The 14,610-nt window shown below is 51.0% G+C and overlaps 1 protein-coding gene across 1 annotated transcript; it reads right to left on the bottom strand.

Moving 5' to 3' along the window:
- Positions 1 to 2,867: 2,867 nt before the first annotated feature.
- Positions 2,868 to 11,801, bottom strand: LOC121097665 (probable G-protein coupled receptor 83). The gene is made up of 4 exons (XM_040614845.1): positions 10,939 to 11,801; positions 10,113 to 10,238; positions 8,686 to 8,819; positions 2,868 to 4,583 (listed from the first exon to the last, which is right to left on the bottom strand). The coding sequence occupies exons 1-4, from the start codon at positions 11,320 to 11,322 to the stop codon at positions 3,989 to 3,991; spliced, it is 1,239 nt and encodes a 412-aa protein (XP_040470779.1). The 5' UTR covers positions 11,323 to 11,801; the 3' UTR covers positions 2,868 to 3,988.
- Positions 11,802 to 14,610: the final 2,809 nt, after the last annotated feature.

The raw sequence follows: 14,610 nt of genomic DNA on the forward strand, positions 1-14,610 counted from the left end.
CTGCCTGCCAGGGAGAGCTGTGCCGCAGCTGCCAAAGACAGGGGGTAACGGCTCGGTCTGCAGCACGGGAGCAGGACCAGGGCTCTCTGGATGGCACCGGCTTCCAGGGGGACTCTTTCACCCCACGCTTCTGTCCAGCCCTCCAGCCTCAGGGCTGCCATGCCATGGGGCTGCCATGCCATGGGGCTGCAGAGAGCCGAGCATGCTGTTTCTGCTGCCCACACACTGCTGCCTGCTGCCCTGGCCAGGGCAGGACTCTGGGCACAAAACCCACAGCAGCCCATGGGCACAGCCCCTGGGAACTGGGAGGAAAACACCCACTGGGAAGCAGTGGTCCCATTTTTGGAAGCTCTCCCTTGGTCTCGTTGGTTTTGGTCACTGGGCTGCCTCTGGCACCACTCAGGAAGCCATTCCCACAAGTGAGCAGCATGTCTGAAGACAAATTAATGAATGTTTAAGAATCTGTTTACCTGCTGAGCTGGCTCAGGCCTTGGCCAGTTTCAGCAAAAGCAGACTTTCTTAGGTTCTCTGTTCCCAACCTCGGCTGGCTAAGCCCATTGGCTGCGGCAGCAAGCCTTGCGCCTGCAGTTCAGCAGAGCTGCAATCCCTTGCCCCTCAGTCACTGTGCCTTGCTCAAATCAAACAACATAGCTCAGTTTATTATTATTTTTTTTTCTTCATGCTGTACGTCCTATAGTTTGCCTGAGTGCCACTGTGTTAGTCAGGGCATCCTCAAGTGATACAAGAGCCTCAAGGCGATGGGCAAAGCGTGCAAGGCTTTCAGGCTCACCCAGGCATTGATAATTACCAGCCTAGATAGCTAAGCCATTACGAAGATGCAATACAGTCAGCTCTTACATCATGCCCATTTAGGGGAGAAAAATTTAGCAATGAGGAGATGTTACAATTGACAGATCCAAAGAAAACCAGCTAGGTTATTCTTCACAGCAAGATACAGCTAATGACATAGATCAGCAGAAGATCAAGGGGTATGGAGAGAGACCCACTTCTTTGGAATGAGGTCTTTGATTCCTCCAAAAAAAGATTATGAAGCCATTGAAAGAAAGAAAGAAAGAAAGAAAGAAAGAAAGAAAGGAAGGAAGAAAGGAAGGAAGGGAAAAAGACCAACCTAAGAGGTATTAAAGATGGACTCAACACAAGGTTAAGAGACTTCTACCCCACCCATAGCCATTAGATGTGATGGGGGCTCCCAGAACAGCTCTCCTGTTGAAGGGATGATGGACAGGTATGACCCTAAGGTTTGCTGGTTGCTCCCCACAAATTTGGCTGTTTCTGAGGAAACTAGCAACCAGTGTGTACCAGTATTCTTGGAGAAACACCTCAAGAAACTACTGAAAATTTCTGTCTATCCATCTTGCACTGTAAACCAGCCCTGGGGATGGGAATATAATCCCTGGCTTGGCTCGTCGCCCAGAATTTGCCAACGGTGAGATAGATTTCATTTCAGAATCACAGCGAGAGCCATAGCTTTGTATTTCTTGTGGAAGATAGCAGTGTTAGTGTTGTTGCTATGGTTATTTCATAGAAGCCCAAGACATAATATGTACATTGAAAGAAAACATAGGAACAGCTCTTTAGAAACTGTGTGAGTTTTGTGTGCACAGTGCACCATGCACCTGTGGACAGGCACACGGGGAGCACTGTGGGGCTGTGCCTGGGGCTGTGCGTCTGTGCCAGCGATGCTGCTTGGCTCTGGCCTCACGCACAGCTACCTGAGCCATTGCAGAGAGCTCAGCAGGGGCATGATGCCATCTTCCATCTTCTCTTGTTTCTCTGTGAAGTGTTTGCTTTGCAGGTGTTCGTCAAATAGCCCTGGAAAATTTTGTCTGGGGCAATAAAACATGGCAAATAAAGAATATGCTCGTCCAGGATAAAATTTCAGGTGAGTGTTTTTGTTAAACTCTGCATGGTTTTCGGGTGACACCAGTGGTGTTTATCATAAGTATCTGTCTGAATCAGTTGAATAACTGTGAACAGCAAATAAGCCCATGAATCACAGCTAGCCAAGCTCTGCGTCTGCCTTATTAATTGATGGATGATTTAGATTCTCATACTCAAATAATTGTTAGTTTCCAAGCGAAGTGCCCCAGGGATCACATATTCACCCACTGCTGCTGCCACTCATGGTGCTCTGCTGTCTTTTCATGCAGATGGTGCAACATACACCCGAGGTGCAGGGGTGCGGTGGAGTGGGGTCAAGCGGCCTGGAAGTGAGGACCTCCCCACCTTTCTCTCCTGTTCCTTCTCACTGTGCAAATGGGGGAGGGAAGGGGGCTGGTGAAATCAATGCTTAGTTTCCCTTCTTTGGTCTGTCTTATCCTCCCCCAGGAAGCTGGTGGGAGCATGTCCTTGTCCCCACCAGCAACCCAAGTGGCCCCCACTTCTGTCCAGGCAGAAGCTCAGTCCAGGGCAGACCCAGAGCATCCCTGACCCTGAGCAGCCATGCTGCCTTTAAATGCTGAAAACCATCACTTGGTTTGCACCAATTTGACAGGCTCAAAGCCCTCAGCTGCTCCTCACAGGACATGCCTTCCAACCCTGCCACCAGCTCAGTTGCTCTCCTCTGGACACGTTCAAAGGCCTTCACATCTTTCTTAAATGGTGGGGCCCAGCACTATGCACAGCACTCAAGGTGAGGCTGCATCAACGCTGGTTATTTTTTTATTCCAAGCAGTTTGTTTGGGCTTTTTTTTGCTATGAGTACAGTGTTTCCCTAGGACTTTCAGGTCTGAAGAACAGAGAAGAACCCCCTTGGCTGGTCTGTACCAGAGCCCCTCTGTCACCACCGCAGCACATACTAGTCGCCAGCACCAAGTGTTGAAGGATCACCCAGGAGTGGTCAGGACTCAAAACACACGTAGCTTTATTCCTGCAAAAGACTTACGACTACTCAACCCAAAGCCTGGATGGGTAAGTAAGTAATAAATATTTTCCTGTCTTTTGTGTGTCTTCTCCAAGTAACAGAAGTCCCCTGCTCAATCTCAGCCAGGGAAGCTGTTAGGCGAAGTCTGGCTTCTCTGGTCTTGGTGCTGATTTTAAGAGGGACGGTATGATGGAGAGAAAGGGACACGCCAGGCCAGGAGGTCCTTCCGGTGCCTGCCCCCCAGTGCCCAGCCACTGCTCCACACTACTTGTGAAATCACGTAGCAATTCTGGTTTCTTTCTGCCTTTAATCTCTCTTTTCCTTGTCTTTCCCCACATACCGCCCCCCCCTTCTCTCTCATGTGCTAAATCTTTCCTTTGTTCTGCACCCCTTTTTTCACCTGCCTCCTAAGCATTGCTAAATTAAATGGTATTTTTCCCAGAACCATAAACAAAGCTTTCCCTCTTGAAATCAATTCTGTTGTTGACCTGAAAGTCTTTTACAGCAATTAGTAATTATGCACAGTGATTTCATTCTTCAGTTAGTGAATGCTACAGCCCTGATGAAATATTTTGTGGCCTTTTGTTTAGTGCCGGTATAGGTTTATTTCCTGAATTAATATATTTATAATAAAACCCCAAAGAAAATCTCCATGGACTAAACTGGCCTGGCTGTGTGCTGCCTGAGGCCGCTGCGGCTGCTGCCCCGCACGCAGCCATGCTTGCCCCCCGGCCGGGGCTGGCTGGCTGCTGGCAGAGGTGGGGCAGAGCTGGGGCAGAAGGGACGGCGCAAGCTGTGATGGAGCGATGGGTCCCACAGCCTCTGACAGCAGTAAGATGGGAAACCCTGAAGGCAAATCAAGCCGTCTGTGGGCCTCGAGTCCCCTGCATATATAGGTGCCGCTTGGGTCAGGGCAGCTGTGAGCTGTCAGGGAGGGTGCCGGAGAGGCTGTGCCCACCGCATTGCATAAAGGGGGTGCTGCTATGACACAAGTCAAAAATCGGTAGTAGAACACCGGAGCAGCAACATTCAGTTCCTGAGGGTAAGTGGGGAGGTGCCCTTTGATGCCCACTGCATCCAGCCCACCCGCCTCAGCCCTGCGGCTCACAGCTCTGTGTTGGCTGTCTGGGCGTTCCTGGTGGAGCATAGGGTCTGCGAGGCAGGTCCCTTCCTGTGCCTGGCCTGCTCCATCCATGCCTCGTGGCGGGACGTGACTGCAGGCGGCAGCACATCATCCTGAGCCCGGGGCATCCTCTGGCACATGCAGAGCAGCGCCCTGAGCTCCGAGCGGAAGCTCTCGTTCAGCCAGCAGTAGATGAAAGGGTTGTAGCAGGTGCTGCTCATGGCGAACCAGTGCAGGGCAAAATAGAGGGAGTTCTTTGTCTTGATGCCGAGACTGGAGATGAGCACCACGTAGCAGTTGAGGGGGAACCAGCAGACAGCAAAGACCACCACCACCAGCATCAGCATCTTGATGCTCTTCTTCTTGTTCTTGTGGTGGGTGATATACTGCTGCATGGTGATGTCTCCAATGGCATTGCGGAGCCACAGCTTCTTGGCCAGGCGTGTGTACGTGACAGTGATGATTAGCAGAGGCAGGAGGTAAAGAAGGAGAAAGGTAGACAGGTCCAGATACTTCCAGACCAGCTCTGCAGGCTCAGGAAAATCAGGGAGGCACAAACTCCGGACAGTAGCTTCCCTTGAAAACAAAGAAACACATACATGGCATGTGGCCACTGCCGTGCAAACGGGTGCTGCCAGTTTGGCAAACCACAGGGGGGCTTCCACACCACCCACAATCACCTCCTCAGATGTGTTGTACAGGCAGAGGGAGGCAGATAATGCCCAGCTCAACAAAACAAAGCTCAGTCAAACCGCTGCTTCCCAGAGAGTGGTCTGACGATCTTCTCTGTGTCGGTCTCACCGAGGATAGGACTGGCCACTGTGTATTGTTATCTCTTTTTCCTTAGACTGTTGTGTTGTCTGATAGAAGAAATCCTTAGAAAGACAAACTGGAGTTTCCTCTTAGAAACTGCAGCAGATTTTAACTGAACGAGTCCCTCGTGTCCCCTTAATGTGGCAAAAGTCACCTCTGACGGCCCACTCTTACAAAAAGGGCCACTGTGAAAGCAGCACTGACCCGGCTGCATCTGCCCCTTCCCTGAGCACATGGGCACAGCAGTGGCAGCCTTCTCCTCCCCAGAACAACCCCCGTGCACGGACAGCACTTCTTCCTCCCCGTACCGACCATCCCGTGTCCGTCAGCTTTTCAGGAGAGCGGCTGTTAAAACCTTATTGCCACCTCTTATAACAGGCGTGATTATTAGAAAACCTGGTGCTTAACTCAAGTTTAACTTAAGCCTGACAATTTAACTGTTGATGGCAAATTAACAAAAGAATGGAGTTTAACTACATGTGATAACTCATTTTAACAGCACGTCTGAAGTCCGTCATGTTCAACCCGGTGGATCCAGGCTCTGTTCACACTTTCTGGCCAGCAGCAGCTCTCAGCTGATGCAGCCCAGCACCCTCCACAAAACACCCTGCGTCCCCTCTGCATCCTGCAGCAAGTGACTGGAAGTGATGAAACATTAGGAGAAAGCAGCACTGATACATTTATTTCCAGTGGAAGTTTTCTCCTTTTCTTTCCTTTTTCTACCTCTTACACCACTTTGCCCTTCTCTCTTCAACCCTTGCCTTCTGCTTACTTGTATTCAGCACAGACTTTAGTCCTCATCCAGCTGCGTTATTCATTGCAGTATTGATTAATATCTTTAATATCCTGTTTCCAACCTCTGGAGCTGGCTTTTCTGCCACAGATAGAAGAGTGCCTGCAGACAGATGGCTGTGAGCAGGGCCTGAATGCGCTGCTGGAGGGATGACAACAAGCACGGGAGCAAGGTTCTGCTGAGCACTGCCATGGAGGTCCCTGGAGACGCTGTTCAAGAGGGGAACTGACACAGAAGGGAAAAAAATCATCTTTTCTGAACTGAGCTCCTGACCTTTTCCTCCCCAGGACCTGGCTCACTGCTGGCATGGGTGAAGCCAGCCCCTGCCCGCAGGCAGCTCTGCCCGTCTGCCTGCCAAAGGGCACCTGCCAAAGCAGCCGCAGATCTGGCAGGGGAAGTAAGCGCCATGCCCAAGCTGACACCACAGCGTGGGGTCGAACCTGCCACAGACGAAGAGCAAAGCCATAGGGAAAGAGCAGAAGTGCCGGGGTGAGAGTAGGGTGGACATCCCTCACCACCCCGAATCGGCTGTTTGGGGAATGCCTTGCACTCAGGATGGTGTCTGGGCTGTGGCCATTGGTGCTGGAGTGCAGCTGAGACCTAGAGTGGTGCTTTGGTGCTTGCGGAGCTTAAAAACATATCTGAACAGAGCAGGCAGTAGCGTGAGCCCGCAGGTAATCACAACCCATCTGCTGCCCTCACTGCCCCCTGTCCTCCCACCCACTAAAGAGAGGGGCACAGAGCTGTAGAAGAGGCTTATGATTATTTCAGGGAAGAGGCTGGTTGAGAGCAAAACCAGGCAGGATGCTGTGTTTTGGTAAGTTGTGGTAGGGCCATGGACTTGGCTGCACTGCTGTGCCCTGCAGGCAGGGCGGTTTGGTGCTGGTGGAGCCCATGTCCTCCCATCCCCAGAACTCCAACAGCTCCCTGGTGGGACTGCTGCAAGCACTGGGGCAGGCTGACCAGGGATGGGGTGGAATTGCCATCCCTGGAGGCGTTTAAAAAACATACAGATTAGATGCTTAGGGACAAGGTTTAGTGATGCATTTGGCAGTGCTGGGTTAATGTCTGGACCTGATGATCTCAAAGGCCTTTTCCAACTTAAATGATTCTGTGATTTGATTCTATGCTCAGGAGCCCCTGGCCCTACAAGAGCTATTACAAGCCATATTACAACTACAATTTTTATTCAATGGAAAGCAGGGATGAGAATAGCATGTCCTGGAAGTCCTTATATTGCTGAGCTGCCTCATGCCGATGTGAGGCTCGGTTTCCTCCGGCCATGCTAAAGGATGAACAGAGACAGATGCCGTGAAACAGATAGTGGTGTTTGTTCATTCATAAGCAATTTGTTCAATAATACCCCGAACACAGCTGCAAAGCAATGCAAGTAGAGGAGTAATCCAGCACTTTGTTTACAAAGTCTAAGCAGTTGAAGATGTTATATCCCCCCCAGAGGCATCTCTCAGTCAAATCAATCACAAGCACAAGGAAAAGCTGCAAAGCCCCAGACTGCACTCCAGATTTGTGTAACCCCTTGCACACAAACAGCGATAAAAAAGCCCGTGCAGGCAGTCACACACTCCCCTGGCCATGCTGATGGGAGGGAAGTGGCTGTGCTGTAGGAGCAAAGGTGTTTGTCCTCAATACAGAAGCTCAATATCTACAACAGGAATTTTTCTCCTGCTGCCTATGGCTGCCTCCTTACCCTGCTCCCTGGGACGCTGCTCGCCAGCTGAAAATACGGTTCACTGTAAGATTATCCTTTCAGCATCAAGCTCGGCATTCCTGTGAAATGCAGGCATCAGCGGTGTAACACACCACCACAAAAAGCACTGGTTTGTGTAGCATGGGCTGTTTTCTAGCCAGGAGAAGTCACAGCAGTCCACAGGCTGGTGGGGACAAGGGGACCAGAACAGGCCGGAGGAACAGAAGACTGCAAGGGTAAACCAACCCAAACCTTCTGCTTCTTTATTTCTCCCTGGTAGAGAGGGTGACTTCCCAGCAATGAATGCCATCATTAGATCAGCTGGAAGTGGGGGAGATAGGCTTTTTCTTTTTTTTCCCCTTTGCTTTTTTTCCCCTCTAGATCAGAACCTTTTCTTCCTTCTGATACTTCAGCAGTCTTCCCATGGATGTGAAATTGCACTTCATCTCCGTTTAATAGCTCCTGTTGTGCTCAGCCAAGCAAAGAGCTCCTGTCCCTGCCGGGCATGGCAAGGAGGCACACTGAGATGGCTTCGTTTCCCTGCCAAAGCACTGCTCCTCACACCAGCCCTTCGCTGCAGAGGAAGAGGCGGAGGTTTCCAGTTTGCTTTTCTTGGTTTTGAGGCAGAGGAGCCTCAAGCTTTAAGGAAGGCTGATCCTGTTTTGTAAATCCAGATGGATGAAATGCAAGGAAGCTAAAATGGATGAACCAGTGTATGAAGCCTTGGAGTCCTGGGGTACACAGCCCTGCTGACTCACAAAGGCAGCCCTCTCCTCCCTGTTCTTTCTGTACAGTCTTGCTAATGTCAGTACCAGATGTTTACACTATGAGTTTTATTTTCTTCCTTTTTCAAACTTCAGCTTTGGCTCTCTCATTCCTCCTTGTCTGAGCAAGCTGGCTAGATGTGGTCTTCTCAAGTGTAAGGAGCTGAGTGAGCACGAGGAGGGAAGAGGAAATTCCCTCTTGGCCCTCAGGAGAAAACAGACTTTTGGGGAGAAAGCCCCTCCTGATGGTACCGTGAGACCGGCGGTCGGTCCCTCGGCCCTGCCATGCCCCAGCCCGAAGCCTGTCGCTGGCGTGTGGCTGGGCGCAGAGACTCACCCCCTCGGCCGGCCGCAGGGGAGGTGGCACAAGCAAACCCATGTCCTGGGGACGTGCATGCCCCGCAGTGCGCCAGGCAGCTCCGCCAGCTGGCCACGCCTCTGTGCGGGAAGACGAGGTTTCACCCAGGCACAAACTCCCACCGACCCCATGAAGTCCCTCCCCAGGCCTGGGAGCTCTTCCAGCAGCTCTCACCGTGACAGCCGTGGCTGCAGAGGGCTGCCGCACTGCCTCATGCTCGCTTGGAGGGGGAAATAACTCACCTGTAGTTGTACTGGAAAAGCTTTTGATAGATGGCGTGGGGTAGGGAGAAACACGTTGCCATCAGCCAGATAACGGAGATGCTCAGTGCTCCCTTCGTTAGTGACAACCTCTGCTTCAGCGGGTTCAGGATGACCTGCAACAGAGACTTCAGCATGACTCCTACGCGTGGGAAAGCAAAGTCCCTCACTAATGCACACAGCAGAGGCATTGTTTGACATAGTTTAATGCTGTTAAGAAAATGACAGTCATGATTAGGAAAATGTCCTGCTTATTAGAGTGAAATTGGGAACGCTGAACTTTTCGGTCTGCTCAGAAGTGCTTTCACATAAACTTTTTCCTCTATTTTGTTCTGTGAGGACCGTTTTCCTTAAATTGTGGGTTACATTAGATAGGAATAAAAGATACCTAACACAAGTCTCTCCACTTACAGGTATGTTTGTTTAATCTATATGAATTATGTAAAGAAATGTCTCGTGTTCTAGCTGAACCTATGAAGCTGATCCCTTCTCCCCTCTTTTGAGGCATTAACTCACCTGTTACGAAATTTTCTTTGTTGGATGAAAAGGTGAAGAGCCTATAAAACCTGAGAGTCTGGAAGACAATATCGGACTGACTGCTAGAGATCAGCGCGTGGCCTGGGCCGCCCGCTCTCTCCTGTACGGGCAGTGCAGGGTGCGTCCATTGCAGCAGGCAGCTGAGGCAGCCTGGCTGTGGGCAGATGGTGGGTACAGGCTGAAATCTCCTCCCAACAGAGATTTCCCACTCTGCCGCCCTGCTTTATGCTGGTCCAGCACTGGTCCCATAGTTACACCATGGGACATTAGTCTCAGAATTTCTTTTTACTCCAACTGCCCTGCAACTTGACGATACAGCAAATGCCCAATGGGAAAATAAATGCAAAAAGAACAAACAGGCAACTAAATTAGAACTTAAGCTGAAGACGCTACAGACTAGTGTTCTATGGGGTTTGGGTATCAAAGTAAAAGCCTGGAAAAGTTCCCTGTACAGCTGAAGCAAAACTTTGCGCTCAGCGTCGGCTCTGCTGTCTTTCAAGATGCTCCATGTTAAACAAAGCCTCTTGAGCCAACATGCCCTGCCGCACCCACCAGCTCGGTTGGGCCTGGCTCTTTTCAAACTGCATGAAGGAGGCGTCCTCATGCTTTTCACTGAAAGTCTGGAGTGTCCTGTGAAACCTGCGATGCCACTCGGTTCTTCCCTCCCTGCCCTGTACCTGGGAGCCTACAGGAGTCCATCAAGCCTTCCTACCCCAGACACGAGGGGCGTCCTTGAATTTAGCTCTGGAGCATTCTCACTGGATGTGGGTTTAATCCCCAAGATTCAGCCTCCCTGAACCCATGGCTCGCCAGAGACTGACAAGGGCTTGGGGAGAGCCATGCAAGGGACCGGCGGATGGGCAGCATTTCACCTGGTGCCTGTCCAGGGCGATGGCTGTCAGGGTCAGCGTGGAGACGTGGAGGGAGCAGTACTGCACGAAGCGGCTAATGTGGCACATGGCCTTTCCAAAGATCCACGTGCTGTTCACAAACCGAACCTGAGAGGAAAACAACAGGTCAACAGCCAGCAAGTGTACTGAAAACAAATCCACGGGGAAACTGTTTGGGTTGCACCTGAGCTGGCACTTGGCTGGGCAGCTCCACCTGAAACCCAAAGAAAGATTACCCATGCTGGATTTTGAAAAAACATTACATAAGAGTTTACAAGCTCAAAACCCACAGATTAAACAGCGGTGCTGTCACGGCCCTCCTGGTCTATTCATATAAACACCATTTGTGAACAGCGGTAATAACTTTCTGATTATACCAACTACTACATTTCGAAAAACTGGACCATGGTTTGGCCACAAAATCCCCCTTCAGGTCCAGAGAGCTTTCACTGAAGACCTTACTAAGTCTTAAGTGTGACTCTCTAGTCCTTTCCTGCATGTACATTAAAAGTACATGCTCAACCAGGCACTTAATTCTGCATTCCCCAGGAATCTCTTGCTGGGGTTTGGTGGCACGCCTGGAGAGACTTTAGAGCCTTTCAGGAGACACAGTCTGACAGAGCAAAGGGAGCCCACAGGCTGCTGAACGGTGTTTTACTTGCCTGGCAGAGCTGTCTATTAGACTTGGTTGTGTTGGGTTCACACCTCAGCCCTAGAAGAGTGTGCACCGAGGGTGTGACCACCCAGCAGAGCGCTCTTGTGAGAGACCCCCCTGAAAGCTGAAGGGACAGCACAGCCGGCCACTTACCAGGGTAAAAGGCGTGTTGAGCAGCGTGATCATAATGTCAGACACTGCCAGGTTGACGATGAAAAGGCTAGTGGCTGAGTGCATCCTCTTGTTCTTCAGCACCACGTGGCACACCAGCATGTTCCCAAAGAGAGACATGATGATAATGACTGAGTATGCCACAATCAGGAGAGCTTTCACTATTGGTTTCTGGGATTCTGGCTCGTATTTAGCCAGCTCAGCAAATTTCTCCCACTCAATAATGCTGCTGTCTGTCCAGTTGAAGGTGGTCTTGTTGGTTGCTTGGGAGATTGACATGAGTTTGGCCAAGGAAGAGTAATGGTCAGACTCCTCAAGAAACCCCATCATCTGTGACCTGTATGACTGAAGCAGCAAGCGAGGCATGGCGGGTTAACCTGAGTCTTCACCCAGCTCGAGGCTGCTAGGATCACAGCTCCAGCTGATGTAGCAAGTGATCCATCACCTCCAGCTGCTTGACTTTCTAGGAAGCTGGTGAAGGCACAGCTGCCATTACAAACACCACGTTAAAGCAGAAATCTGGAGGGAGCTTGGAAGGTGTGATGGGTTCCCCAGGGGCAAAGGCGTCACTGGGGAGCAGATCCAACCGGCACCTTGGAAAGGGGCTGGTCTGGGACTGCATGGCTCTCAACTCCTTCGTAGATCAAGAAGGGCAATAGCTCCACAGGCAGGCTGGAAAGAAGAACTAGTTATTACATGTAGCAAACGCAGGAAAACCTCAGGCAGGATCTGAAGTTGTTTTAATTCCACATCAGCTTTTTCTTCTTTGTTCTCGCCATTTTTCCTCCAAGTTCCACAGGAGGCTGCGCTGTTGGTGCTTCCATCCTTTGCTTCAAAACACCCAGTTCTTTTCTGTTGAAAGGTAAAGGCAGAGCCATTTAGGGGATCATTTTTAAGAGCAGAGGTAGAATTTGTCTGCATATAACCCGTGCAATTATCCTAAAGCAATTCAGAACCTGGAAATCACACCAGAAGTTGACTTTAGTCTATCTCATAGTTTCTTCTCCATATAACAACTGAATTCTGCTTCCAGTGTTTCAGTTTCAGCAAGAGAACAGTCTTCCCTGCAAAAGGTGAGATTTAGCAGCAGGGGCATGCAGTTCACAGAGGAGCCACTTACACCCTATACAAACAAACCAACACACAGCAGTAGATACACAAAACAACTCCCTAGAGACAAAATCTCTGCTTCCTCACCTTTACTGACATCCATCTTTAGATACTTCTGCTGAGTTTAGATTGCATTGATCTACTGCTGTTAGGTGGAACCTATTAACCAGGCATGCCGGCATTTACAGATATGCTACGCAAGGCAGGAGAAAGTAATTTAGAAGCTCTGTTGGTTCTCGAGAGGGTGGCTGTTTTGTTTGGCGCATGCCATTGCCATCAAGCCCCAAGGCCATGTGCACAAATCAATGGGCTTCAAACAGCATAAAGGATTAATTAGTGGAGCTTTCAGAGTGCTAAAAGGCCCCCCCATACCCTCCCACACAGCAGCCAGCAGGCTGCCCAGGGCAGCCACCTCTCCTCGTGGCAGGCAGTGGCCCAAAGCAGACCACCAGCAGACCCCAAACCAACCCACCACTCAGTCATGCTGGCAGTGCAAACACCAAGAGTCAGAGATCAGCTGTCCTCTGACTGAAATAAGATGCAGGGGACCGTTTTTACCCACACGTTTTGGCTTGCCTGCTTCCTCTGGGGAGTGTCGCAAGTACCAGAAGCCCTGCAAGAGAGTGTCTCCTAAAGCAAGTGGATGTTAAAGCAACTGGGTGGGGTGGAAGGAAGAGGGAATCATTCAGGAGACGGAGAGAAGAACCAGTCTTGCAAAGCGGCTACGGCTGTTTTCTGGGCAATTTTATGAGTGAAAGAAGCCTAGGTAGGACAGTGTGACAAATGGTCACGGATGCTGTTAGAGCAAAGCAGCTGCAATGCAGCAGGCAGTTCACCTTCTTGTTGTCCCAACACTGGTGGTGTGGGAGCACCACGACCAGCCCCAGTCCCAGTCTGACTCATAAGACCTGACCCCGGGGAGCTGCCATGAAAGTGGGAGCAGAACCGAAGTCAGGGAAAGAGATGAACATTTGTTTGAAAAAGGCGGTTGGCACACAGGACTCATTGCAGCAAAACATCTCTGAGAGTAGGAGCTCGGCACAAGTCAGAAAGGAGTTAATGCTCACACAGGTAATGAGAGAATCCAGAACTACATCCCTCTGGACTTGTGGCGCAGGAGAGCAGAGGGGCTCTCCACCACACTGAGGGCCTAAGGAGACCTGTGAGGTTTATCCCATACCTGGGTATGGCACACAGGGCTCCACACCTCTTTATTGTCCACTGTGGTATATACCAAGGATGTTGTTCTTTACAGTGCGTGACAGCTCACAGTGGGCAGTGAGAGGAGCCTAAGGGTCATGCAGCATGTGTGTAACAAAAAAGTGTTATTTTAGTCAGCTCCAGCTGAACTGTTTTGATCTTTCAATAGGCACAGCTGCGATGTTCATGCTACACTGAAATGCCATCACTGAGCTTGAGAGATGATGCTGCAGAGTGACAGGTGAAACCACCTATTCCCTTCCCTGCATCAATTTACATTAGGTTCTCATGTGGAAACTTGTCTTTGCTGGCATGAGATCAGGCCGAGTTTCAAGAAACCACTATAATGCATGGGTCAAATCAGATTTGCAGTCCGTATGCTTCAGACTGGTGGACAGCAAGAAGAAACCTTTACAGATTATTCAATTTTAAGAAGCCAAACAGGTTTTCTTAAGTGTCTGTGTGCTTGAGAAGCCCACTTCTCAAGGACTACCTGCAGGACCTGCACTCCCGAGTGGCTCACAGTGACCAGGGCACCATGGCCTTCAGTGTGGATGATGAATAGGGATGTTCCTTCCTACATATAGTCATTTCTCTTGTGCCTATGTCCAGGTCCCTGTACAACTAAATAAAAATTCTGATCCATCTGAAAATTAAACAAACATTGTTTTCAGCTGGATTGGTCTGCTCTCCTGACCTGACCCATGGCACAGCTGAATCTTGTTCTTTCCAGGTAAGGAACAAGGAGCAAATGCCCGAGGAGGATGGAAGACCTTGACATGATGGAGCTGAAACCTGATTTTCTAACACAGAATTTCTCCTCAGGTCTTTCTATACCCAGTAAAACATCACTTTCAGTAACCGGTGAGGCTCTTGCTGTTGGCTGTTGCCCTGGACGAGACCACACGCACGGCAGAGACAACTCCCCTGGTTTCCTGAGGAAGCGTGTGCTTAAACGCGGGTTACCGCGACGGCCACTCACCAGGGTCCCGCGGTGCAGGACAGCCTGCCTGGCGGGCCCCATATCGCGACATGGCCTGAAGGGCTGCAGGGGCAAAGCCTGCCCCGGTGCAACTTCCCCGGCTGCCGGCGCCTGGGTCAGAGGCTGCCTGCGGGCCCCCGCCGCTGCACCCATCACCTCTTCCCGACGCAGACACGCAAACCCTCCGCTCCCGCGAACCCAAAGTAACGAGCCTGCGCACCCCGACAGCCGCCCACCGGGCGCCCCGTCCCCGGGCGCCCCCCGCACCTGCACCGCGCTCCCCGCACCGCTCACCCCGCCGCTGCCGCCGGCCCCGCCGCTGCTGCGCCCGCCCCGCGCCGCACGTGCTGCAGGGCGGGGCC

This window comes from Falco naumanni, chromosome 14, assembly GCF_017639655.2.
Source record: "Falco naumanni isolate bFalNau1 chromosome 14, bFalNau1.pat, whole genome shotgun sequence".
In the NCBI taxonomy this organism is placed as follows: Eukaryota; Metazoa; Chordata; class Aves; order Falconiformes; family Falconidae; genus Falco; species Falco naumanni.